Below are 25,263 nucleotides of genomic sequence, written 5' to 3' on the forward strand. Positions count from 1 at the left end.
GTGTGCTGCCAGCCTATCGCTACAGTACAGCACAGCATTAGTATTGGGCACTGGTCAAGAATGGCTCGCCATGGCGTCTCAGTTCGCTTCTTCTCCTCCTCCTTGTACTTGTACAATGCAAACGAGGCCGCTGCAAGTGCATTATCCTTGTCCTCGCGAGCGCTTCCGATGTCAAGTCAGATCAGGGCTCCGGGTGGCTTCACGCAAATCACTGCCAGACTTTGGCCCTAATCAGTTTTCAGGCATTCACGATTCCCACCCGGCTGTCTTCCCCGCCCCTACCGCCGCGTTAGGCGCACTGGGCTCACCGGGCGCCCCGTAAACAATGCCGCCAGCCGCTCGCCCCCCGATCTAGTGGCCCAAATCCAACTACTTGCGCCTTCATCCAGTCAATCTTCCACACCCAAGAGGTCATGTGCATGAGCCATGCACCCAGACAGAAGCCTGCCTTAGCGTATCATGTGTGTAGAGATGTCGGTGGCGATGTGTCAAGAGTGTCAGATTGTCAGATTCAGAGATTCAGTCCTGCAGCCGCCTAGCAATGCAACACTCGACAACCCCCCCTGTGACCAACTTTCCAAGCCGCATACAAGTCCTGCATGTAGATTCTCCCTCCCCGTGCTTGATGGGTGGACAGCTTTCTGTCGCCGGCACCTGCCCACGAATAGCCCGTGTTCCACGGTCATCACGATGCAGACTGGTTGATGATACGACATTTGCGTCTCGCCCGGATCCTTTTTCCTGTTCACCAGTGGCAGCCTTATGCTACTTCCTCTGTTGCTTGTATCCACCGCAGTTTCGGTTCTGGAGGATTGAACAATGAGCTGTGTTCGGGAAATGCATTGTAATTCAAGGTACGAGGTGTTCTACCCTGAGACAAGTCGTCCGTTCGTTCATCCATCCAACTTTGAATTGGCCCACCTCGACAAGCATGGGGTACAAAAGTTCCCCTCTTGTGTTCCAGTCTCTGCGAAGACCTTTGGAGTAGTGGATACATTTCGACTTGGAGTATCCGAAAGAGTCCTCTGCATGCCTGTATCGGTCAATCCAGGTCGCTGTCCTTGTCGTCGTTATCATCCTCGTCCATGCCCATGGCTGCATCCATGAGCTCCTTGACCCGCGCTTTGATCTCTTCCACTTTAGTCTCCTTGACCAAACAAGTGTGATCGTCGATTTCTTCGATGATGTATGCGTTGTTGGATTCGCGGTCAATCTTCCGTACCATAGCCATCTGAGGCGGATCACACTGGAGTAGAGCTCCCTTGACCGCTTTCGGCATCTTGGGGACGATTCAGGGTGCTCAGAGTACTGAAACAGAATGAGGCGGAGCCCGAGGCAGAGTACTTCAATCCCTGCAATATTTCGGTTGCCCGATTCGTCTAGGGCATCTTCTAAAGATTGTGCCGAGATTGCTGGTCCTATCCTACGGGAAATAACGGGTTGCCACGTTTTCACACTGGAATACCGGGGAAGGCTGGGAAATAATGATGTGTGTTTTCACAAAGTCACTGAACGGATCTTGGAAGAGAAGAAACGATTGCATCCAGGTATTGATCACTTAGGCTTGGCGCTTAGGTAATCTCTTATCAAACGAGGCTCGTATTCGTATCGAGTTTGAGTGCTCCTCTGTTATTGCTTTTTGTAATTTACTATCCTCCTTACCGGGCCACCTACGGCTAATCCAATGTGTTGTGAAATTACTGTTCCCCTGAGGCAGTCTGGTGTCGTGATTCAACCCTGAACGTGTCCGTAGAGCTTCTTTGGTCCCGACATCACTTCTCAGGCCCAAAGGTTGTCTCCCAAGGGTCATAGGCGTCTTGTGCGAAGATTGCTTCAATCTGTCTCCGGCGAACGCCCACGTTACCGCCGTCAAAAATTGGCAGGACGATGGCATCGTTCAGCAGGTCTCCGAATGGCTGGGCTCGCGAGTATGCTGATACCCCTACCAGGTTGATGGCATCTGTGACACAGTCGACTGCACTTTCGGATCCAAAAATTTTGGCTTCATAGCAGAGCTCGGCTCCAAATCGAGTGCTGCCAAAACAACACGCTGCCTTCCAAACTAGAGCTCTTGTTGCTTCGCAACGAGTCTTGATTCTGATCAACAGGTCCGCCACGCTTTGCTTATGAATCATTGCTTGCTTCGACCCTCGTCGATTTTCTTTGGCCCAGGCGAGAACCCGATCAAATGTCTGCCGCATGATGCCTACACCCATCGCGCCCACAAGAGCAGCGGAGGCAGTGAATGTCATCTCAACTAGATCTGCTCCTTTGCCAGGAGGAGCAAGTAGGTTGGATCTCGGCACACGCAAATTCTTGAAGCGAATGTGCGGCCCGTTGACGGCTGTATGACCAATTGTCTCAGGGTGGGAAAGGACAGAGTACGCGCTCGCATCATTCTTAGCAATATCCTCTCGGGTGACGACGATGATTGCTGTCTGCCCACGAACATCTTCAACGGCAGCTGAGCCTTCGACGCGGCACAACACACACTGTACGTCCGCACCCCTATCATCCCATCCGGAACAATTAGTCGCCCAGATCTGCGGCATGTCGGTAAGAAAGTCCGCCAATTAAGAACATGATCCACTCACCTTCTCGCCATTTATGATATATTCGTCTCCTTGCAGTCGAGCGACAGTCGCAAACCCCGACGCCCCCTCTTCTGCAAAATTCGCACTCCCTCCAGGCTCGGAGAAGACGAGACTGGCAAGCGGTGTTCCCGTGCCATCGAGAAATGGCTTGGAGAACTTATTGTGTTCGGCGGAGCCAGCCATAATCAAGGGAGTCAAGCCCAGTCCAGTTCCTAGAATGGTCAAGGATGCGCTGGTTTCTACAGCATAGAATTCTTCCACGACAAGAGCAGCCTCTATTAAAGGGCCACCTGCTCCGCCTAGCTCTTTGGGAACTTGGGCCTTTATCAGACCGGCTTTGACGGCCTCAGCGTAAATGGGCTTGGTGGAACGAAAGCGGTCCTCCCACGCAGCAGACGATGCTCCTTGAGCCTCATATATTGACCTTGCTGACTGGAGGTTCGCACGCGCAAATCCTTTCACAGCATTACGGAGGGCCAATTGTTCTGGCGACAATTGAAAATCAATCATCTTGGTGACGATAGTGTTACAGAGTTGTGCATGTTTGAAGCGAATAGAGGGGACATTCGAAGCAGACTAGGCATCGGCCGTAGTTTATATGCCAGGCTCATTTTTAAGACCCAGTCTCTTCGATGATACATTCCGGATCGAGTTGGTGCAATGAGTCAGCTTAGCCGCTTGATTTGGATAGGTGGAAACCCTCCGGGAACAGTCCTCCACGCGGTGTTAAATAAGCCAGGTACATCCTCCCCGCGCCTGGCTGAAGATCTCATGCAGGAGATGCAGTCATCTTCGTGACCACGGTGGGCCAACTTTGGCGGCTTGCGCAAAGCTGCGATATGCCGCCATTACCGCCTGCCGAAGAATGCTTTGTCACAAGCATCGCCTTGCCAATTGGGCTGGTCAAATCTGGTCAAAATTGTCACAGTTAAAGCGTTCAGGGTCGCAGATTGGCTTTGTCGCAGATGAAGGATGGTAAGAGCTGGAGAGGACGGGAGACGGAACGAACGCATGACCAGAACCGCATCAGCCTGCCATAAGCGGTTTGGGAAAGGCTATATGAGCAACAGAATCCGATAGTAGTCGACTGAGATTGAAAAGAGAAACCAGACTACGCGCAGTACATTGTCAACGGCAAGATCTTGCTCTATCAAGATCCGGTATTGGTGCGCCGGTCTGGGAAAATCGTCTGCTCGAGTCTTGTGTATTGGCAGTCTGGTCGTAAGACTTTGTGACTTGTAAGTGGTCATTGTTCCGGATGCGAAAGAAGCAAGATATATGGACGGTGTGTCAGGAGCAGAGAGTGCGGTCGGTATACGCTCTCCTGTTGATCGATTGAATCCGTTTATCAGGAACACTGATCGATGGCCGGGGTAAACAGAACATTCTCGCGTAATGCTTTGTTCACCTTTGATGGCAGTGAAGTCTCCGTGGTATGAACTTCCATTCAAGCGGACGCATTCACTGCAGCTTCTGCAACACTTCTCTGGAAATTTCACGTTGATGAGATTTTCCCTCCTCCTTCAGCCTCTTTCCATCAATTCTCTCTTTGTCAGCCTTTGTCTTTCCAACAGTCGATTTGCTTCAGACTTGAATTTGCCATCATGTATGGCTTTACACTCGTTTCACTCCTCTTTCTTGTTTCGATTCCGTCAGCCGCACTAGCAATCGCTCTTGATGTTGATGACAGACGTGAGTCTACGTGTTCTGCCTCGACCTAGAATCAGGCCATTGTTAACAATCGTTAGGTGCCATTCTCACCGTGGCAGCAAGCATTGCCTCTGGCTTACAAGACCTCTACAACGGCAACCGTAGCGGCGGAACCATTGGAAAATGGCCTTTTCCGCCATACTACTGGTGAGCCACCTGTGCCCCCTGTTTCGAGACGCTCGGCGACTTACCATGCCTAGGTGGGAGTCTGGCGGTGCTTGGAGTGGCATGATGGAGTATTGGCATTACTCTGGAGACGACTCATACAACATGCTCATGATCGAAGCTCTCGTTTCCCAACTAGGCCCCGCAAATGATTTCAACATGCCCTCTGAAGCCCTGGACGAGGGAAATGACGATCAAGCCTTTTGGGTCTTTGCTGCAATGTCCGCCGAAGAGTATTCCTTCCCTCAACCACCCGCGCCCGCTCCTTCCTGGCTCAAGATCGTCGAGAACTCATGGCAAGACTACGTTCTTCGTTGGAATAATTCGATGTGCAATGGGGGTCTCAAATGGCAATTTCACCCGGAAAATGCAGGGTATTACTACAAAAATGCCGTCTCGAACGGCGCCTTCTTTCAACTTTCGGCCCGGTTGGCAAGAGTCACGGGAAACCAAACCTACATCCATTGGGCGAACAAGATATGGGACTGGGCTGCTGGTGTCCACCTCATCGACAACTTCTACAACGTGTTCGATGGCACTGATGAAAAAATCAATTGTACCGGTATCGATCATCATCAATGGACATATAATGTCGGCTTGTTCCTGTATGGCTCCGCAGTGCTGCAAAACCTTACCAATGGCTCGTCTCCTTGGATTGAGAGAACGGCTGGCCTACTCGAAGCTACAAACACTTTCGTCTCCCCATTCGAGAATGCAACCAATGTTCTCTTTGAGGCGGAATGTGAGCTCAGCATGACCTGCAATACTGACCAACTCTCCATGAAAGCTTACCTACTTCGATGGTTGGCCGCGACATCGATTATGGCACCTTTCACCGCAGGACGCGTGGGCGAGATCATTCGAGCTTCTGCACAGGGCGCCGCGAGAGCATGTGTGAGCAGAAACAACGGACTTACTTGCGGATCGAAGTGGTACATCGACGGTTGGGATGGAACCAGTGGTCTTGGACAGCAGCTATGCGCTATGGAAGCGATGTATGCGCTCTTGGTCAACCACACAAATGCTCCAATGACCTTGTGGGATGTTCACATCCGACCTGCTTCTCTCTCACCAGCTATTCTTGTCAATGCCACACAAGAGCTTCCCGTTGCAAGTAAAACGGCCCGTCCGCTGTTCGACAACAATGGTGGGAGTAGGATAAAGGACCAGCGTTGGATACAGAGTGTTGTATCTGCAAGCGATATCGTGGTAGATTCTTGACTGTCGCGGTAGGACCAAGCCAAGCTCTTATGTTAGGCTTAAGGTCATGATTCAATGCGCAGTTAGAGCAAAAAGCTGGAGTACTATTGAGTTAGTACAGGGTGATTTGAGCTTGTGTGAGCTGCGAGCACAAGTCGAAGTTCGACAGAAGCAGAACAACAAAGACTGTTTGTGATCAGTAATTCCACCATGATTCTTGATACCCTGTTCCATGTGCACAGTCAGAGTTCGGCGTCTCGTATTCAATCTGAGGACACAAGTGGCAGGGTCCTTATCTCCATTGATACTCAACACGATATCAGCGACAAGTCCCTCGTCGGCTTATGCTTATGAGAAATGATAGTTGCTTGATGATACACAACTTCGTAGGTCACCACTTGAGCGCAATACCTCTAACGGAAGAATATCGTCTGACGTTCAGCCGCCGGCTATACTGTTTTAAGAAGAGAGGTTCCTGTTGGACTTACGGAGATAGGATATCCCGGAGATCCGAACAAGACCCAACATGCAAAACTCCTCCCAGCCACGGGTACAGGGTACTGTAATATTGTATCGTAGTGTTATATTAGGGATATATCAGAGATAATGGGCGCCGGGTGGTCACGACGGCAACATTGACAGCAGCATGACTCGTCGAAAACCTTGCGACACTAGCCTGTCTTTTCACAGCATTCAGATCGACAGTTCCCTCCAAAGGCTACATAGAAGGGTTGCGACCCAGCCTTCCTCTGGATTCGATCAAGAATTTCAATTCGTGGACGGCCTGCAAAGCAAAGCCCAGCGAAAAAGGACCAGGGCCTTCGTGACAAAACAACACTATCGGCGAAAGAGGTATGAGGAACTCGAGTCTGCTACTCTAACCGAGTGCACTCTCTCCATCAGCGGTGCAACCGGGTCGGCCTCCAAGAGCTCACACGTGCCCGGTAATGGCATTCGAGTTCCCAAGGACGAGGAGCGCGAGCTTGTCGAGACACAGATCATACTGAGCTCTCACCAGCTGAGGACTTCTTTCATCGACACTCTCGGCCGTGGGAGGTCTGACCCGTTCGACTCCTATCCGGTACCGGCCACGCGAGACGTGCATGAATTGGTCGACCATTACTACTTTGTGATACCATCACTCGTCCACCGGCATTGGCATAGAGCAGTGCGCAAGCCACGCTCATGTTGGGATCTCTTCAACCTCTATCGAAAGCACGAGATACCATTCTTATGCATGTTGCACCACGCCGCACTCCACCTAGCAACGCTAAAGGGACGGAAAGAATCTCTCCAAGCGATTGAATTCAAGCAGCGCTCTTTAGAGGCTGTGAACAGAAGCCTTCAGGTCCTCCAGGGCCCTTGTGATGACTGGACCACGATGGGTGTCGGTCTTCTCGCCAACGCAGAAGTAGGTTCTCGAGTTTCTCTTTTCCGATGGTACTGACGCAGCTAGCGTGTCTGGGGGGACCGTGAGATAGCAAGACTACATTGGGGTGCACTCAAGCGACTATTGCTTGAGCGTGGAGGCTTCCCGGCTCTGCGAGACAACCTACCCTATCACACAAAGATTGTCTGGTAAGCCTTATCCAACGCCCTCCCACAGAAAGATGCGCTGACAGGGCGAAGGAGTTTTATAGCATTGTCTTGGCCGACAATGGATGGAAACCCAGCCTATCTCGATGAAGCCTCAGAATCGGTCAGTATATCGACTGCAACCACAAGCCTACTCTCCGGGTCTGCGTACGAGCGGAGTTGTGACGAACTCGTGGAGTTTGTGAACCGTCGGAAGGCCCAGGCACTCAAGGCCTTGCCCTCAACTGCCGCTCAACATAAGGCTGTGAAGGACCATCCACTCCGGACAAAATCGTTTCAAGCCGGGTCTAAATTGTCCATCGCCTTGGACAATTTCGAGACCGGTTACAATGACTTCGACAAGCGGCGAGCGGTTGACAACTGTCGGATGGCGTCGTTGATCCATCTAAACTTGGTACTGGCAGAATTGGGAGACTTTTCGTCTCAGACGGAAACGTATCTGGCAACGCTACAGCAGATCCTCGAGGATGATGATGATGATAGCGACTTGAGTGCAGAACACCTGCTTTGGACGCTGCTTTCCCTATCTAATGGCCAAGGCCATTTTGAGCGAGTGTGGAAAATGTCCCGACTCGTTGGTGTCGTCAAGCGGACCAGCTCTTCGATGTGGTCAACCATTGAGAATGTCCTACGCACCTTCCTGCGACTGCCAGCAAATGCTAGCGACCTCGGTCTTGTCCTTGAAGAATGGAGCCACGAACGCTTCTTGATGGAAGCCAAATCCCCCGTTCAGAATCTTGCGCAGCCAGTTGGATGGCCTTCCGAAGCAAGTCTAGAAGCCGGTGTGAACCAAACACTGTGCTCGACTCACTGTAACATCTGTCCCTTGAAGCCCGCCACATATTGACGCCATCCAGTGTGCTACATGCATAATCTACAGCGAACTCAGTCAGGGCTACTGGAAGAAGAATGCTGCTACCAAAAAAAAACACATTTGTTTCGAGCAGCAAAACTCTAACCTCAAGGCCAATCACACGCTGGGTGATTGACGTTGAGGTCGAGGGAAATCCCTGCCAACACAGGGATTTTTCTCGAGAAGTCGTCAGGTTACTCCATCAGCTAGGTGATTCACGCGTAGAAGCCATGTTCGCTGGGAACACCTCGCCCTATGCAGGGGTCCTTAGTGTCAGGGTGTCGCCTCTAGGATTCACGGCTAGCCTAAGTAAACTGCCTCATGTCTGGTGAAATCCCCTTACGCCATCTGACCGCGGTGGATCAGGTGACACGGGTAGCCACGAGGAATTGTTGGAAGATATTGACTCTTTCAAATATATAACCCTTGAATATTCAAGCTGTGGCACCGGGAAGGCCTATTGGTCGTTCGGCGGCAAGAGGGCTCCTCAGTGAGTGAAGTAAAGTGCTACTAGGCAGCAGCCATTTGGTACGCGTATAATGTTGAAGGCATAAATGTCGCGTTCACTCGCGTCTAACAAAGGGGTCAGTCAAGGCGGGAGTTTAAATAGTAAAAGGCTTACCATGAGGCCCTGATGTCGATTTACTGCATGGCCTAAAACTTGACCGTAATTATACGGTGACGCAACAAGACTACATGCGCCCATAGAGAAAGTTCCCGGCTTGCGTCAGGCTTTGACTATAGACTCGTTGACTTCCAAGGTTGCCGTGATCTCTCGGACACTCATGTTGGCCCCGGACACCATGAGATAGTCTTACACGATGCTACTCGACCCTAGTCATCGTAAAGCACATCGTCGGTGGAGAGTACCGACGAGAATCTGTCGAACAACGATTGCTATGTAAGTGGATGCCCATGCTCGCCCAGCGACCCACCACAACCTGCGTCTTCCCGGGCTAATGCGACACCGACAACTCGTTACAGACAACTCCTTCTCTTCCTCACCGTGTCGCTGGTCGTCTGCGGTCTACTAGAGGCAAGCGACGCAGGCGTATCTCTTCTCGCCATGAGTGGTCAGAAAGTGCTTGACGTCCACACGGATCCGGATCCTGGGGCGCAAGAGACGCCGGGACACACACAAAGCACGCCCGAGGTACAGAAGTACACGTATACCACGTTGCCTGGCTACTTTCTGCAGGATGACCCGGAGACGAAGCCGGAGACCTTTGAGTTCATGAAGACGAACTTTGGACTTGTACAGCTCTCGTACGACTCGGACGAGAACCTGCCAAACGGGGGTCGAGATGCGACCGCGTGGCAGCGGTTCGAAAACCACATCGCGACACTCAATCGAGCAGAGGAGCGGAAGAGGCATGGATCCGAGGAAGGCAGCCACACACGGTACAAGTTGCTGTTCCTGGGCCGACACGGCAACGGGTACCACAACATCGCGGAACGGTATTACGGGCGTGAAGCATGGGACTGCCACTACTCGGCCTTGGACGGGGACCCTGAGAATGTGATGGTCTGGTCGGACGCGCACCTGAGCAGGGAAGGACGCCGACAGGCTGCGGAGGTCAATGACTTTTGGAACGCGCAGATCAGAGGCGAGAAGATGAGTTTGCCACAGAAGTATTTTGTGAGTCCCCTGGACAGAGCCATGGAGACTGCACAAATCACTTTCAAGGGTCTTTTGGACAAATTTGATCCGACGGTGATGGAGCGGCTACGGGAAGGTACAGGCATCCACACGTGTGACAGGCGCAGTGATGTGTCGTACATCCGCGGCCGTTTTCCCGAGTTCATCACGACGCGAGACCCTCTGCTTACGGAGTCGGATGAGTTCTGGGACCCAGATTTGAGAGAGCCCGATGATGCACTGACGACGAGGCTTGGAGAGCTGTTTGATCAATTGATGCGAACGAGCGAAGGCTTCAGAGATTCGGAAAGAGTCAGCTTCACCAGCCATTCGGGCGCTATCGGCGCGATACTGAGATTTCTGGGGCACAGGCCCTTTGCGTTAGGTACAGGTGCCGTTATTCCTGTTTTCATCAAGATCGAAACCAGGGAGGACCTGGACAAGAGACACGGTGGGGAAGCGGAAGGGGGAAAGCATGCAAAGGTCGACGGCGACGAAGTGGATGTCGGGGAAGACGATGCCAGTCTTGCTGATACAATGGCCGTGGATAAATCCCAATGGGGCCGTCTACCGGCTTGTCCCGTCGATATGGACCTCAACACGGTCGGGCCGAAACGTTGGAATATGGATTTGAAAGAATTTGTGGCTGGCGTGGAGAACGGGACTGTCCAAATCGAGGAGGTCGCTTTTCGATGAGTTCGCTGGCACTGAGCTTGGACTTGGACTGAAATAGCCTCGCGTGAATGGAGGTTGGTTGGTACTCGTGGATGAGATCGAAAGGAAGAGCTGTACCGACTATTTCGAAGACGGTGCTGGTGCTGGTGCTATCTGCATCTTTCTTCGAGGCCTCAAAGGTCCATATGGAGAGGCTGCGTGAAAGAATCGAAAGCGACAATAATAATGAATGGAGGGTCCAAGGTCAAGAAACTCCCGAATCCGCCTCTCTGGGATGCACGCCATTGTGACATGTGCTTTACTCGGCCCCTTTCTTTCCTGACAGCAAATACGACCCATCTACAGTAATAGTGTATGTCTTGAGCCCCTGAGGAAGTCTGTCTTCCTTCCGTATGAGCGGCGCGGGAGTATACAGTTCTGGAGAATTGAAATGAGTGAAAAGGTCACTCGACCTGCGAGGGGGAGAAAAAAAACTCAGGCCTCCTGGATTCCGCATCATGCGGTCGTATGAGGCTGTAGCTGTGGATTTTTCAAGAACGACGGCTCAGGCTAGTCGTACATGAACACAGTAGCTCAACAACATGCACGATGCGATTCCAAACAGCAATAGATACTAGATATCGAGAATTAAACCAACAACCGTCCTTCGTGTACAACAATGTCCTTGTATGCTTGATAGGTAATGTTGCTTTTGTAATGTGCAAGGCTCGTTTAGTTCTAATCTATACAAACGTATTTTTACACTGTGATATCTATACAAGTAATACAGGTGAGATGAAAGGGGCGAGCGAGATCGTTTCCCTCCCTAGGTGGCTCAAGGCTTCCCTTCAATGGCTGCAGTGTTCAGCCGTTTTGAGACGACACTGAGCCAATCGAGGATGCGCGGGAACCAGAACACCTGCTCATGTCTCCTCCACCAGGGCCCACCGCGACTGCCCAGCAGCGTGCCGGCGTCCTTTTCGTCCAGTTCGAGGTCGGCGGCGCGCTCGTCCTCTATCTGTTTGAGGATGCGGTAGGTTTCTTCGTTCATCTCGACGCCGCCGCCCTCCATCTCGGACAGGAGCGCGTCGATTTCCCGAAGCGACGACCGCGTCGACCACACGAGATACATGAGGGAGTTGTAAAATTGGGGACTGGCGCCGAGGACGTAGCTCGTGTGCCCGTACGAGCGGATTCGCGGGAGGAGATTGTGCGCAAGGTGCGACGACGGAAAGTGGCGGATGTACAGGCGCAGAGCGAGCAGGAGAGCAGCCGGGTACACGTGGTGCAAGATGCTGTGAGAGATGAGCATCTGAGTTTCGTCATCCGATAGAGACTCGTCGTGGCTGCGCTGCTGGAGAGTCTCGGCGCTGGCCACGGACGGATTGGAAGCCTCTTGGGCCGCGTTGAATTCGCGGGAGGCGGCCTCGAGAGCGAGAGGAGCGTCGTCGGACTCGGTTCTCGAGAAGGAAAATCTCAGCGGCCCAATGTACCGTTGTCGCTTTACGGGTTTCGGACGCAGATACGCCGCGAGCGAGAAGATCTGTGTTTCGCAAACACGCCACATGGCCACGTCGCCCCGTTCGGTGGGCGACGCCGCGGCTGCTTGGAGCGCGGCCGAGATCTCAGTCATGGATCTGCGGACGGCAGCCTTGATGGAATCGTTGAAGCCCTCGAAACGACGACTGTCGGCGATCTGTCTGAATGACTGCTCGTCGAGTGGGACGTCTGGTTCTCGGGGCTGCTGTTGTTGTCGTGACGGCGCATCGAGTTTGGATTCTAGTGAATCCAGAGCTTCGTCCTGGTCCTGGTCCTGGTCGCGGATGGCCAGTCTGGCATCGCGCGCAGCATTATAGCTCCGAACTGAAGTGGCGAAGATGTCGAGAATGCTTTCGATGTCCGTGTCCAATGCATCGTCCTGAGGCGTCTGGTCTTTGACACCGACAGGCCCAGATCGTGGCTCGTCAGGTGTGAAACGGAGGATGGTCTCGAATGCGCGTCGTTCACTCGCCGTGATCGTGGAGTTTACACTAGAGCCGAGAAACTCTGGTAGTCTGCCGGTTGAAGACTTGGACGCCTGGCGACCTCTCTGTTGAAGATAAGATTCTTCAGGAGGTGACAGCGGAGTTCTGGATTCTTGTTTGCCATCGACGAACACCTTTGGGTAACCTGATATCAGCCGTCGCTGTGATGTTCGATATATCCGTACTGGTCGACGAAGGATTGTTCTTGTTTGATAGAGAAAGGGGAGCTCGATGCGGCCGGCCATTGTTGGCGAGGGTGATCTGGGTCGGATTGTATATTGTCTTTGCCAACGACTCGGCGAATCCAAAGGCGCCTTGTAGGCAGAAAAATGGGATCTCTGTCTGACAAAAAGATGCCTGCGTCGACAGTGCTATCAGTCGTATTTCTCTGTCAGACAGAGCCTATCTCAGACTTCGTTCATCCGTCTATCAAAGGCTTGGCGGCAGTGACTGAAGGCAATCACGCATTCTGTGGGGGGCAGATAGCAGCCTATCAACACCTGCACCTCTGCGTCTTTTCGCCTGCATCCCACCCGTAGCCTCCCTCCTCCTCCTCTAACCGCGCCCCACTACGTGTCTTTGCGATCCTTGATAAAAGAGACCAGAGTCCGTATCAGCGTCCCCCAGCCTTCGCCCGCCAGAGTCCTATACAGATCAGTCCACGTATCTGTTGCTCCACCAGCACAGACCTCACCGCGACCTCACTCTACCGCCGCAACAACGAACGCTTCCACCAGATCGGCTCCCATCCTACGCACATCTGCCCAAACACGTGGAAGAGCCTACACCGTCCCTGGGCCTGCGCGCAAGGTGTGCGCATGACTCGTGGCACCCCTCCAGCATTCCTCGTCCCAGCGCAGTCTGACCTTCACAGAAAGGTACTGACATCTCCTCCGACCTTCACCTCCCCCACGACCGGCTTACAATCTCGAGGCTTCTGCTCACCATTGACCCCGAATCTGACACGAGCACTGCCCTCCCTCGACTAGCTGCAAACACTCAAGACCTCTGGAATGATCATGATCAACCCCCGAACATGAATAGGGGTCATTCGAGCAGTCTGACTTCGGCACAAACGCCTGGGTCAACAATGCCAGGGCAGAATCGAGGGCGCAATGGATTCGGCGCCAACGGAGAAAAGGCGGTTCCCGTGCCTGGATATGCGAATGATTTGGACAGAAAGGGCAGTATCGGAGGATCCGGCGGTGCAACACTATTCGATATGGCCAGGAGCCCACCAAATGCCTCCAACAAGAGTAAGTCTGCTCGCAAGTACGGGGAGAACTGGTCCTCTAAGAATTCCAAAGACACCAAGCATGTCCCATGCAAGTTCTTCCGGCAGGGTGCCTGTCAAGCGGGAAACGCTTGTCCATTCTCACACTCTCTCGACCCAATGAGCCACCAAGCGCCCTGTAAATACTTTATGAAGGTATTTTCCTCACTTACGTTGATGTTACCCCGTTAAGATAAGCATAGGGAAACTGCAAATTCGGCGCCAAATGTGCTTTGGCGCACTACCTTCCTGATGGACGGCGCGTCAACCGAGCAGACTTGGATGTTGGCTTAGCAATGGCTAATCGCAATTATACCTACTCGAACCGAGACCAATCCCCCTTCCCATCTCAGGACCCGGCAGACTCGATCTTGAACCAGCAGCCTTACAACGCAGACTACTTCCCTAATCAAGGGTTTCCGCTCATGGATAGTGATGAGCCCGATGCATTCCAGGACCGATACCACCAATATCAGACTGCTTCTGCCATTGATTCCGCTTTGAATTCCCCTCCAACCTCACAGTTCGGCTCACCTCCCAATGATTACCAATTCCCAAAGTCACCAGTCGATAACCTCCGTACGGCCCTCAATGCTCCCCTTCCACACTCATTCGATGCCAACGGCGTTTCGCATATCGCAAAATATGGACCTCTAGGACAATCTGTACCTGACAAGTTTGGTTTACGGTCCCCCGCGTCGTCTTCTCTTTCTCGACAGCTTGGAAGTCCGCCTGACTCGATTGTCAACGTACGAAACGCTAACCTTGGCGCAAATCTTCGAAATGCATCGCCGCTTGGGCTGTCCCCCCAGAACACAGAAGAATCAATCAGCCAGCGGATCATGCACTCACAACGGCCAATCAAGATGAGAGGTTTATCAGCCAGCATGCCTCGCTCAAACCTGTATCATGAATGGGAGGAAAATCTTGGGACTGAGACCGACTTGCTGCCGAATAGCCTGCATGACGAAGTACTTACGCCGCAAGAAAAGGCGAGGCGGATGTCACGGCCTGAGCAAGACCTCGGCGCGAAAGATCACGTACGCGGTCTTGCAATCCCAAGTGGCGCATCTACCACCTCGGTCGGCTCACCACCAGCAGGGAGCCCCTCAAGGTTCAGTGCGTTGTGGGCCGAGCAGCGTGAAAAGAAGGCGGCAGAAAACACAGCCCCAAGTATTGGCCATGTCGGTTCACCTCTTCGTGGATCGTGGATGCCACAAGAATCTTCGAGACCGAGTTTGCAAGTGTCTGGCATATCGCAAGCCATGGCAAGAATGCAATTGAACCGCACCGAATCTGGCGAATCAAACGGTGGCAGAGGGAGCGCGCTAAGACATTCGTCTGCACCTATCGGCCGACTCGATCACGGCATATCTAGCCCTGGCTTCAGCTCCAAGAAGATTGACGAAGAAGTCGAAGGTGTCTTCTTCCCTATGGATGGAGACGACAGAGGTTCGGGCTGGATCGGCCAATCACCAAGATTGGCACCAGTTCAGGAGAGGCCTGACGGGGGATATGCCTCGGGCAAAAGCAACAACATGTGGGCCTTCCGGTCATGATTGAAACTGCATCTTGATGGTGATCTTGAACAAACACAGGAACTGACGACTTACGAACGGCGTCTAAAATTGTACAGCTTTTCATCACTACCGCCGCCCAGGATACGCAGTGCTCGACGGTTGAAGAGGATAAAAATGCATACATATTAGCCTGGCTTTGGAGTTTGGTCTCAGCATTACAGGGCAGGATGGGGGAGGGTATGAAGTCATGCACGAGGTCTTATGCTCTAATCATTGCCTGTTATTCGGGCGGGAAATTGTGCTACGCCATAGATATACAGCACCTTAACACGCCTAGTATTGAGTCTTTTTGACCTTTCTCTCCTCGATTAAATGGACGAAGCTTCTATCCGTTTTTTATGTGTCGTAATGTGTCGGAGACTGTGACTCTGGTGCAAGGCTCAAAAGGCGAGAGGGCGCATGAGGTTCCATGGCGAGGCTCTCAAGGCCGAACGAGGCTGAACGGGGTGCGTCACCGATTGGCTCGTTAGACTTGCCCATACAGTAAAAATTCCGAACCTCGAGACGTAGCGCAGCCGAGTCGAGTATATGAACATTTTTGAAAGTACCTCCCATGGGCTCTTGCACCTTCAGGCTCATGAGCTGAATTACTGCACCTCTGTTGTATGACATTGAGTTGCTCACTTTCCGAGGCATGTTGAGAAGTAGTCGTAGCTGGCTGCTATGCTCAAGATGCCTTGGACCTTCGCTACGCACGGTAGCTAGCCCTTTTCTTAATGCCTTTGGGACGGTCCGGTTTCAAAGTTCTCGTACGTATATACACACACTCGATGCACGCAACCACCGACACGCCCTTGCTTTGATGAAGAGAGAGAACATGTTTGACTAATTTGTGGGTTTCTTGTTACGCACCCGCAGACGACACCGAGTCCCAACTCTCACCCATCCTGCTCCGACGGGCGCGGAGCATCGCAGCCGAACATGCACAACTGTCTGCGGCCAACATCGAAAACTACGACGTGTCGGTTGCGAAGAAGATTGGTGAACTGAGCTCGGTTTGTGAAGCGTTGAAAGACTGGGAAGATGCACAGAACGTATGTACGCACGTTTGGCTATATTGTTTTTGTTCTGGGTGTGTTCTGTGTGTATGAGTTTGTCTGCAGACAGACCTTGGTCTGCTAGATACTCGTATGCGAACTCTGTTCACGAACGCTGACGCCTCCTTCTCGGGACGACAACAACAGAGTCTCTCCGAATTGCACGCTCTCCTCCACGACCCGTCCTCAGACGCCGAGCTCAAGTCACTGGCGCAGTCGGACATCGAGTCGACTCTGTCCACACTCCCCGGGCTGACGTCGAGGTTGAAGACGTCGCTGATCCCGGCGCACCCGTTCGCCAGCATGTCGTGCATGATCGAGATCCACCCGGGGGCGGGCGGCAGCGAGGCGTCGCTCTTCGCGCAGACACTGCTGGACATGTACAAGGGATTCTGCGCGCGCAAGCGGTGGCCGACGACGCTGGCGAGCTACACGGCCGACGACTCGGTGCCCGAGAGCGCGCTGACGGACGCGCTGCTCGAGGTCGACGCCCCGGGCAGCTACGACGTGCTGCGGTCCGAGGCGGGCGTGCACCGGGTGCAGCGCGTGCCGAGCACGGAGAAAAAGGGCCGCACGCACACGAGCGCCGTGAGCGTGCTCGTGCTGCCCAACCTGCCCGAGACGGGCGGCGAGGACCTCGACTACGAGAACCCGGAGAGCGACTACTACATCGCGCCGCAGGACGTGCGCAGCGAGACGATGCGCGCCCGCGGCGCCGGCGGCCAGCACGTCAACAAGACCGACAGCGCCGTGCGCCTCACCCACATCCCCACCGGCATCGTCGTGTCCATGCAGGACAGCCGCAGCCAGCACAAGAACCGCGAGAAGGCTTGGCAGCTGCTGCGGAGCAAGCTGGCCCAGATCCGCCGCGAGCAGCGCGAGGCCGACGTCATCAACTTGCGCAGGTCCGTCATGGGCGGCGTCGCCAGGACCGGCCGCGAGGACAAGGTGCGCACCTACAACTACTCGCAGAACCGCGTCACCGACCACCGCAGCGGCAAGGAGACCAGCCACCTCGACGCCGTGCTCGAGGGCGGCCACGAGCTCGAGGACATCATGGACAGCGTCAGGGAGTGGATGAGCGAGGAAGAGGTCAAGGGTCTATTGGTCGAGGAGGAAATCAAGACCAAGACCAACCGCGCCGAATCGCAAAAGAAATAAAACATGAACAGTCCACCGAAGAAAAGGATTCCGTCCGCATCATCTGGTACTAACTTACGTGCCTCAACTGCTGTAACAACACTTCGACACACGGCATTGCTAGGGATATATATAGTAATGGAGCTCTTTTCTCTCTTCGTGATGATTTTATTTCGCTGCTATACTACAGCCCTAAATCAACAGGACGTCACTCATCCCACGCCACTTTCCTGTGTATGCTTTTGGTTGTAGCCCTAGCTCGTTCCCATAGCTCTGAATCGGATGTCATGGGTATCAATCATGCTGTACATTCAGTGCGGAGCTTCGCCGTCTTCCACCCTCGACACAACGACAGCCTGACCCACCAACTTCTAGGCAGAATGAGAAACGTTCATCCAACCTCGAGCTTGTTCGCTCAATCTCTTCGCCCAGGTTTCCGCGTGGCGCCACTTGAGCATCGGACGTCGAGAGTCTCGATCGGCTCAACCTCCACCATCTGGTCTGGTTCAATTCAACAGTAATCGGGTCCAAGGACCCGCTGTTGTTGCCGTCTATTCAGTTCCTCATTCACAATTCCCATCCTTCATTTGGCAACAGCGGCGCTGAGAACTTGCGTACGGAAGAACGCGCCCTTGGTCTTCTCAATCACCTGTTGATACACGCTCTGTGGAGGATGATTCATAACCACGGTACCAGCTTGATAATCGATCTTTGCATCCACTTTTGTGTCCCGAATCAGATTCACAATCCATTTCTCACCTTCACCCTGAGACAGACCCAACCGGGTCGAGAGATCTCTGGACGGTCATTAGCAAATTTTCTTCTTCGCTGCGAGGAAGGAGAGACATACTTAATATCTATTCTCTGGTGAATCTTGCAGTAGCTTTCGGAAATGAGATGTCGAGCCGAGTCCATGAATGCGTCTGTAGATGAGCCCAAGAAGAAATCTCCTCGCAGAATAGCCTCAGCTTCAGACAGCTTCTTCTGCGCGCCTTCGAAGTCAAAATCCACGTAGAGAGCCTTGACGAACTCTGTAACAGGATCCTCATATTCGTAGACTTCCTGCTTGACAACTCGGACCAGATCTTTCAGTTGTTTCTGGTAGTTGTGAGAGTTATTAAGCCGGCCACGGTTCGTAATGACGGCTGCAGCTAAATACCGTAGAATCCAGGGGCAGACTGTCTGAATGGAGCTGATGTATGGAGGAGAGAAGAACATTTCGGTGAGCTTTTCACGGGCGGGTTCGTAGTTGAAGAATGGGAAGAGTGCGTAGTGCACAAGAGATTCTCGAGCGGTTAATTGCGCGCGTGGGTTGTTGAAAAGTCTCGTCTCGATGTGCTCCTTAACCTTTTCGACCTCTTCAAGCGCACTTTCCCACTCTTCTCCTAGAATTTCACATACCAGTTTGCCCCAGGTGGCTTTCACAACTTTGTCATTGTCGGTAGAGAGCACCCGGAATCGGTAGAGCAAATCAGCGGCCTCAGGGTACAGACCGCATTCGTATCGGAATCGGCCGAAGTCGTAGAGGTTGTCCACCATCTGTTGAGTTACACCATGCTGTTCTTCGAGGAATTTCAAATTGGCGACTTTGTCGCTACGTAGTTGAGATGTGACGGCCTCGTCATTGAGCAGGTTTGTGAGATGGGCGGATTCTTCTTCGAACTTTGCAAGATTGTTGAGAACTTCCTCTCGCTTCTTCGCATACTCTGAGGGTACTGTATCAGTCTTGTGGATTTCTTTGTACAAGTTGCCGACATAGTCGATCATGTTCGTGTTCTTGAGGAGGTTGAAAATGGCGAGTTTGAGGTCATCGTATCGTTGCTGTGAGATGTCTTCAGAGCCGAGTTGATGTTCGAGCAGAGGGAAGATGAGGTGACGATCCATATGCTGGAGGAGCTTTGAGAGAAAGGCGTATTCGCCCGTGGGATCTTCGACGGCAGTCATCTTGTCGATTTCGAGAGTTGCGAAGGATTTGGTCTTTTCTTTGGCTCCGCGGTTCTGGCAGCAATCGAAGAAAGGGAAGAGGGTGTGCTGCTAAGACTGCCTGATACGTGGCAGATTTTCGAGGTCAACGGGTAAGATGTACCCCCGGTGTTGTGGCTTTGGAATTGTGTTCAGCGCAACGCTTCCTGCACATTCAAATCCGCCATCACCTTGGGAATTTCTGTGTGTCGCTGTTTCCAACGGTGGGGATATGGTGCCTAGTCCCAATATGGTTAGCCCATAGTCCCAGAGACAGCCGGGTTTTTTGATCGTCTTGGCATCTCTCTCTGCGCCAGACTGATGAGCGTCGGTCTAACATCACCTATTTCTCCTCAACATGTCCATCTAAGATGAAGGCACCCTCGAATCTCCTTCTTCGGGCCTTATGGCTTCGACCAGGGCGTCCGCTCTGCCAAGTCCGCTCCAAGTCTCACTGGATGCCGCGCGAGAAATATGCCAAAATCACCAGTCTCGACAAGCTACATCGGCGCCAGAAAGCAGCAGTCCGCAAAGAACGTATGCTCTTACATTTCCGGATGAGCCGTCAACAGTTGAATTGACACGAATCACAGGTGAATTCAGCGCACTCCGCGCCCAGCGCATGACTTCTGAGGAAGCAACCAGTCAGACACCGATGCCGGCCCCGTCGGCCACTTCACAACCCTCGTCAATACTCTCGAGATTAGCAGTTGTCTCAAACTTGCCGTTCAAGATCTCGCGAACGCCTTCTTCGAATCTTCCAGTCTATGAAAGCACAAAGGCAGGAGGTTCAAAGCATATTACAACGATACGGAAAATCACCGGCGATCTAGAACAATTGGCAGGACAAGTACGGAATGCGTTAGGAATGGATCAATACATCACGGACATTCGAGGTCGGCGGAAAGAGACTGTCACTATAAACCGGACAACTAAACAAGTCATTGTTCGTGGATGGAGAGCTCCCGAGATCAAGAAGTGGGCCGAGTTGAATGGGTTTTGAGCGGCTCCTAAGTTGGAGCCTTTGGTGAAAGATACACTGCAGCTTGGGGAGAACACTGTGAATGGTCTGACCTTGTGGCATTGAAGCCGAGCAGAGGCCTTGGTCGAAAGGACAGATGGATTAACACACTCAGCCCAGCTTGTTGTATCTGCTATTTTTGTATAATATTGTGCTCAGGAAGCACGAACAACTCAACCAGAAGCTGTGTTTACGCCGATGATTGTACATACAGAGGGAATAGATTTGAGTAAACGACTCGACAATTACATATCCAGATGGACAGAAGGATGCAGCGAATCCCTAAGGCGGCACAACCCCTAGGTACCTCGCCAACCTTACCCAGCCTAGGGGCCCTAGATACGTTGCATGAAATGCTCTCTGTAGATTAGAAAGACATCGATTGTTCTTAGTGAAGTACAGGGATTTTGACTTGATACATGGTTTCAGGGTTCAGCCCTCATACACAATTGTACACTTGCGAAGACTAGAGTAGACAGTTTGTATCCCACGGTGATAAGAATGATGCGTTCCGTGCATCCAGGTTCAGGCCTCCTAACGGATGAGACTGCCCAGTATTCCTACACGGACCAATGAATTTACAGATCCAATTTTGAAGCTCAAAGCCACGCCAAAGTCAAGACCTTTGATTGAGACCTGTGAAAGGCCTTCAGTCCTCCAGAGCAGCATATACACATAACTGTCGAAGAATCCCTGGATCGATATCTTTTTGTATCATGGCACCCAGCAGACTTTCTCTCTTGGGCATGACACCCAGTGGAACCACAGTTGCTCCATCGGTATCGACGGTTCGCGCTTTCTGGACAAGCGTCTTGAGTACTGCCATGGCACGATTCGAAATAGCTCCGTACCCGTTGACATCGGTTTCCTGTGGATGCCTGCTATTCTGCTGTGGCTGTCTCGGTGCGGTCTGAGTCGTCCTATCAGCACTCAACAACCCTACTAGTCGCAACAAGTTGCCAGCAAACCCATCCTCGGATTCTAACCATTTCCGAGCTAGCTGTTGTTCAGATCCTGGGACAAGATTTGCAAGTATTTCGGCTGCTAGCATCCCTTGAAGAAGGAATGGCTTCCTGGCTTCGATGATTGTTCTGGTTTGGTTCGAGTTTGCTGGAACAGGTGATATAGCCAGGCCGAAGCTTCTGGTCAAAAGTTCATGTGGCTGTGTTGAGTGTGCATCTGCAGCGAAAATGGATTTGTAGTACATTCGGTTTGGTTCATCACGAGCCAATAGCTTGGCTAAGCTGTCGACCGCAGAAGGTAGGTATTTGTGCGAAGACGGAGTGTACATGGTGAATGATATCTTACCCGAGCTTGTTATTGGCCCCGGAGTCGGCGCAAAGGCGAGAAGGAAATGGAGAATGCAAAAGGCCTCCTCTTTCCCGGGGAGCTGCAGTGAGGTCGACAAATTACTGAGGAAAATGACCACATCTTTCATGAAGTCCAAAGCATTTTGGTGATGTCGCAAGAACATTTCAGTGGTTCCGAGATACCGGATGACTTGGCTGAGCAATTTTAGAACCTCTGGCTGGCCTAAGACACCAAAATTGGCTTCGTAGAAGGAGAAGTTGCGGATAAGAGTCGTGATACAAATCAATCGATCGGCTGCTCGCTCTAGATCGTAGGCCACAGTCCCGAATGTAGGGATGTCCGGTAATGACTCGTTCTCTGTTTTAACAGAGCGAATGAGCTCTTCGTATGATGGAAGAAACATATCGTCAGATACTTCTGTTGCATGCTCACTGAGGAAATTGACTTCTTCCTGAGCACAATCGATCAAAGAATCCATTAAATCGTCGCAATCAACTAATGAGAGCTGCAACGCTGGCTCCGTTGAGAGGTTCGTGAGAATATCCAGCGCGAGTCTTGTTTCTGCGTGCATTCCAGATTTTATTGACATTGTTATCGCGTGGATGTCAATTAGACCCATCTCTCGAATCGCAGGTACTATTGGCTTCATGTCCGCAATGTGTTGCCCGATCACCACCATCTCTTCCACGTTGATGGGGCCATGGTATCGACTCATGGGCAATGCCTCTGGTTTGAATGGGTCCTCGATCGGGTTCGACAGTGGTTTGCTGTAATCAACTTCTGGTTCTGCAGGTTTAACAATAGCAGCTGGAGGCTGTTTCTGCGGAATTGGGCCGTGCGACTGAGCTTGAATGGCGTTCATCTGCTGAGGATCATGTTGTCTGGACATGTTCTGTTGGTGTTGCGGAGTCACTGAAGGGTCTTGCTGCCCATGGGGTGGCTGCATGAGGCCATTGGCCACAGCCTGCTGCGCCTGGTGCTGCGCTTGCCCGTTCATCGAGGCACTGGATGATCTTTGATGTCGAGCATCTTGGTTGATGTTCATCTCTCGTGGCGGCGACATTTGAGTCTGGCTCTGGCTCTGGCTCTGATTCTGATTTTGAATAGCGGCTTGTGCTGCCATTCTTTGCTTCTGTTGGTTCATTTGCCAGGCAGCCTCGTACGGTGCCAGATTGTTGTGCCAATATCCCTGCAGCTCCTGGGCAGCTTGCATCAGTTGCGGCGGTGGGAAGCCAAATTGTTGCGCCACGCCACCCCACTGGTTCATCTTAGAGATTCTCTGTGAGCCACCATTCTTGACGACCGCCGCGTACAGGCGTAATAGTTGTATTGGCCTGCCACAGATAACTGGATTGATATCAACTGCTCGGCCACGAGAAGCCATAAATGTTTGCAAGCCCCTCAGAAACTCCTCAGGATTGTTCGGCTTAGGAGGTTGGAACTGTCCAGGTCCCTGAGGGAGCTGCGGATTGGGCATGGGCTGACCCGAGTTAGGAGGGATGGCATTCATACCACGAGCTTGTGTTTGCGCCTGCATCTGGCGTGCTTGTGCCTGAAGTTGCATCTGATAATTCCTCTGTGCTGCAGAGACGCCAGGATGTTGCTGTGGCATGTTAGGCTGCGGATTCATTCCCATCTGAGGCATCACATTGTTCATATTCTGTCCAAATTGAGGTTGACCGAAGCCTTGTTGGAACCCTCCGTTGGGCATGAAGTTCTGCGGATTGTCGTGAGGAGTCCCAACACGGCCGGCATGGTCTGATGGACCAGGAGAGGCATGAGGTGGACCATGCTGGGGTGAAAAGGGGTTTGGCGACGCCGTCGAAACGCGTTGATTCCCAGGTGGCGGATTGAACTGATTCAGCTGTTGAACAGTAGGCGAAGGTGTAGCATTGGCAGAGGTTTGGAGATGCTGAAAAGGCGTCGGGGTGTTTGTTATTGAGTGAGCGCCATTGGCTTGGGGATTGTAACCGGGATAGGGGCCTTGGCCAGGTGTTTGCGCTCTCGACACAGGCAAACCTCCAGGTGCCTGGCGAGGTGATGCCCCTAAGCTATCATCTCTTGCTCTTTTAGATGGTATAACAGGGTTCGTCTGGTACACTGGGTTGTGGAAAGTCGCGGGCGAGGCAGTCCGTCCAGCACCATTGAGGAAGGCAGGGTTCTGAAATTGCGCAGGATTTATAGTCTGAGGAGGTTGCATAAAAGACATGCCACCATCCATCGTGCCTCCAAAGCCAACATGGTTATTTGGAGTCGAGGAGGAGTCGGGAAGCCAAGGGTTCATGGCTCGAAGGTGGTTCGGGCATCCATGAGCTATAGCAACGCGAATGTCAGTCTCAAGTCAAACACGTTCACAATTGCTCTGATGAAGGTCGCGTGAGTGACATGGTCAGGGTTCTATGAAGAGGCAGTGGAGTCTTGATGAACAGCGCCATGGGTGGTTGATGGTTGAAGAAACATCGGGATGCGCTCGATGTTGAGGAAGACGCGTCAGGATGGGGGTAAGGTCAACATGACACAAGCAAACATGTGATACAGCGCAAGTGAGATGTATCCCTTCAATGAAAATCATGGGGTTCGGATAAGGCAGCTTACCTGACTGGCAGTGTTGTGAAGCGGAATCGTCAGAGCGTAGAGGTATGCGAACCGAATCGGAATGTCGAGATTAGGGAACGATTTTTCGGTCTGAGGCTGGGGTGCCGAAAGCGGTTTAGCTCGAGAAACTGACTGGCAGAAGGAAAGGTTAGCGATGGAGTCGACCAGGTCAAAGGACTGGCATCGAGGATCAACGAAGTTCCACACGCGTCTATTGGGCCGTGCAACACGATCTGAATCAATGCTGTTGATGGGAAAACAGACGCTAGTGATGGATCTGTGGGTGGACGATTGTGGTAGGAGAGGAAAAGGGTCGGCGATGTGGTGGTGGGCAGAAGCCATGTGCAGTTCAGCTTTTCCGGTTGCTCTGCACCGGCGGGAAGACGATAGCAAGACAAATCCACTTTCAAAAGACATGCCAGGGGGATGGCTAGCAGGAGGGGCAGAAAAAAGGTTCGATAGGAGGCTTACCGCGAGTGTGATCAAGATGGTGATTTGATGCTTGTTTGATACGTGGTGCGTATGGTGGCAGTGGCCGGGTACGGAAGTGGCAGAAGAGAAGCACAGAGAGGGAGGAGCGGGGGAGCGTGAGAGGGCACAAAAAGCTGCGGTCTGGTGTCTCGTACCAGAGGCAAAGTCGGTCGGGAACTGGGCCAGAATCGAAAAAATGTGAACGAGGGATTGTGAAAAAGAGGAGCCTAAACGGCCTGCAAGAGACAGGAAGAACAGAGACACGGACACAAAGCACTCAAGGATGGGCGGTGGTGATGATGCAGCTACCGCTGTCGGGTGACACGTTTGGGGGGCGCTTCCAGTCCCTAAAAATGGCCACCCTGGCGCTTCTGCTTTGGTCGTTAGCACCTGGAGGCCGCTCGATGGGATTGGAGCGAGCGCTGGGCCAGCCCACTT

General features: G+C 52.5%; 12 protein-coding genes across 12 annotated transcripts; 6 read left to right on the forward strand and 6 right to left on the reverse strand.

Annotated features, from left to right (window-relative positions):
• Positions 1 to 1,042: 1,042 nt before the first annotated feature.
• Positions 1,043 to 1,279, reverse strand: PV08_10246 (uncharacterized protein; the record flags this gene model as incomplete). Its single annotated transcript, XM_016384561.1, has 1 exon — positions 1,043 to 1,279. One exon carries the CDS (start codon positions 1,277 to 1,279, stop codon positions 1,043 to 1,045), a length of 237 nt encoding a protein of 78 aa, XP_016231163.1.
• A 493-nt stretch (positions 1,280 to 1,772) lies between these two features.
• PV08_10247 (uncharacterized protein) lies at positions 1,773 to 3,104 on the reverse strand (the record flags this gene model as incomplete). The annotated part of the gene is made up of 2 exons (XM_016384562.1): positions 1,773 to 2,543; positions 2,595 to 3,104. The coding sequence occupies 2 exons, from the start codon at positions 3,102 to 3,104 to the stop codon at positions 1,773 to 1,775; spliced, it is 1,281 nt and encodes a 426-aa protein (XP_016231164.1).
• Positions 3,105 to 4,198: 1,094 nt separating this feature from the next.
• PV08_10248 (uncharacterized protein) lies at positions 4,199 to 5,690 on the forward strand (the record flags this gene model as incomplete). Its single annotated transcript, XM_016384563.1, has 3 exons — positions 4,199 to 4,286; positions 4,343 to 4,451; positions 4,505 to 5,690. 3 exons carry the CDS (start codon positions 4,199 to 4,201, stop codon positions 5,688 to 5,690), a joined length of 1,383 nt encoding a protein of 460 aa, XP_016231165.1.
• Positions 5,691 to 6,315: 625 nt separating this feature from the next.
• PV08_10249 (uncharacterized protein) lies at positions 6,316 to 8,112 on the forward strand (the record flags this gene model as incomplete). The annotated part of the gene is made up of 3 exons (XM_016384564.1): positions 6,316 to 7,080; positions 7,126 to 7,247; positions 7,299 to 8,112. The coding sequence occupies 3 exons, from the start codon at positions 6,316 to 6,318 to the stop codon at positions 8,110 to 8,112; spliced, it is 1,701 nt and encodes a 566-aa protein (XP_016231166.1).
• A 1,072-nt stretch (positions 8,113 to 9,184) lies between these two features.
• On the forward strand, positions 9,185 to 10,453 carry PV08_10250 (uncharacterized protein; the record flags this gene model as incomplete). Its single annotated transcript, XM_016384565.1, has 1 exon — positions 9,185 to 10,453. One exon carries the CDS (start codon positions 9,185 to 9,187, stop codon positions 10,451 to 10,453), a length of 1,269 nt encoding a protein of 422 aa, XP_016231167.1.
• A 793-nt stretch (positions 10,454 to 11,246) lies between these two features.
• Positions 11,247 to 12,680, reverse strand: PV08_10251 (uncharacterized protein; the record flags this gene model as incomplete). The annotated part of the gene is made up of 1 exon (XM_016384566.1): positions 11,247 to 12,680. The coding sequence occupies one exon, from the start codon at positions 12,678 to 12,680 to the stop codon at positions 11,247 to 11,249; it is 1,434 nt and encodes a 477-aa protein (XP_016231168.1).
• A 791-nt stretch (positions 12,681 to 13,471) lies between these two features.
• PV08_10252 (uncharacterized protein) lies at positions 13,472 to 15,267 on the forward strand (the record flags this gene model as incomplete). The annotated part of the gene is made up of 2 exons (XM_016384567.1): positions 13,472 to 13,864; positions 13,912 to 15,267. The coding sequence occupies 2 exons, from the start codon at positions 13,472 to 13,474 to the stop codon at positions 15,265 to 15,267; spliced, it is 1,749 nt and encodes a 582-aa protein (XP_016231169.1).
• Positions 15,268 to 15,624: 357 nt separating this feature from the next.
• Positions 15,625 to 15,924, reverse strand: PV08_10253 (uncharacterized protein; the record flags this gene model as incomplete). Its single annotated transcript, XM_016384568.1, has 1 exon — positions 15,625 to 15,924. The coding sequence occupies one exon, from the start codon at positions 15,922 to 15,924 to the stop codon at positions 15,625 to 15,627; it is 300 nt and encodes a 99-aa protein (XP_016231170.1).
• An 80-nt stretch (positions 15,925 to 16,004) lies between these two features.
• PV08_10254 (uncharacterized protein) lies at positions 16,005 to 17,486 on the forward strand (the record flags this gene model as incomplete). The annotated part of the gene is made up of 3 exons (XM_016384569.1): positions 16,005 to 16,041; positions 16,147 to 16,322; positions 16,392 to 17,486. 3 exons carry the CDS (start codon positions 16,005 to 16,007, stop codon positions 17,484 to 17,486), a joined length of 1,308 nt encoding a protein of 435 aa, XP_016231171.1.
• A 562-nt stretch (positions 17,487 to 18,048) lies between these two features.
• PV08_10255 (eukaryotic translation initiation factor 3 subunit E) lies at positions 18,049 to 19,409 on the reverse strand (the record flags this gene model as incomplete). The annotated part of the gene is made up of 2 exons (XM_016384570.1): positions 18,049 to 18,262; positions 18,316 to 19,409. The coding sequence occupies 2 exons, from the start codon at positions 19,407 to 19,409 to the stop codon at positions 18,049 to 18,051; spliced, it is 1,308 nt and encodes a 435-aa protein (XP_016231172.1).
• Positions 19,410 to 19,798: 389 nt separating this feature from the next.
• On the forward strand, positions 19,799 to 20,430 carry PV08_10256 (uncharacterized protein; the record flags this gene model as incomplete). The annotated part of the gene is made up of 2 exons (XM_016384571.1): positions 19,799 to 19,964; positions 20,021 to 20,430. The coding sequence occupies 2 exons, from the start codon at positions 19,799 to 19,801 to the stop codon at positions 20,428 to 20,430; spliced, it is 576 nt and encodes a 191-aa protein (XP_016231173.1).
• A 667-nt stretch (positions 20,431 to 21,097) lies between these two features.
• On the reverse strand, positions 21,098 to 24,043 carry PV08_10257 (uncharacterized protein; the record flags this gene model as incomplete). The annotated part of the gene is made up of 1 exon (XM_016384572.1): positions 21,098 to 24,043. One exon carries the CDS (start codon positions 24,041 to 24,043, stop codon positions 21,098 to 21,100), a length of 2,946 nt encoding a protein of 981 aa, XP_016231174.1.
• Between the last annotated feature and the right edge of the window lie 1,220 nt (positions 24,044 to 25,263).

This window comes from Exophiala spinifera (assembly GCF_000836115.1).
Source record: "Exophiala spinifera strain CBS 89968 unplaced genomic scaffold supercont1.8, whole genome shotgun sequence".
In the NCBI taxonomy this organism is placed as follows: Eukaryota; Fungi; Ascomycota; class Eurotiomycetes; order Chaetothyriales; family Herpotrichiellaceae; genus Exophiala; species Exophiala spinifera.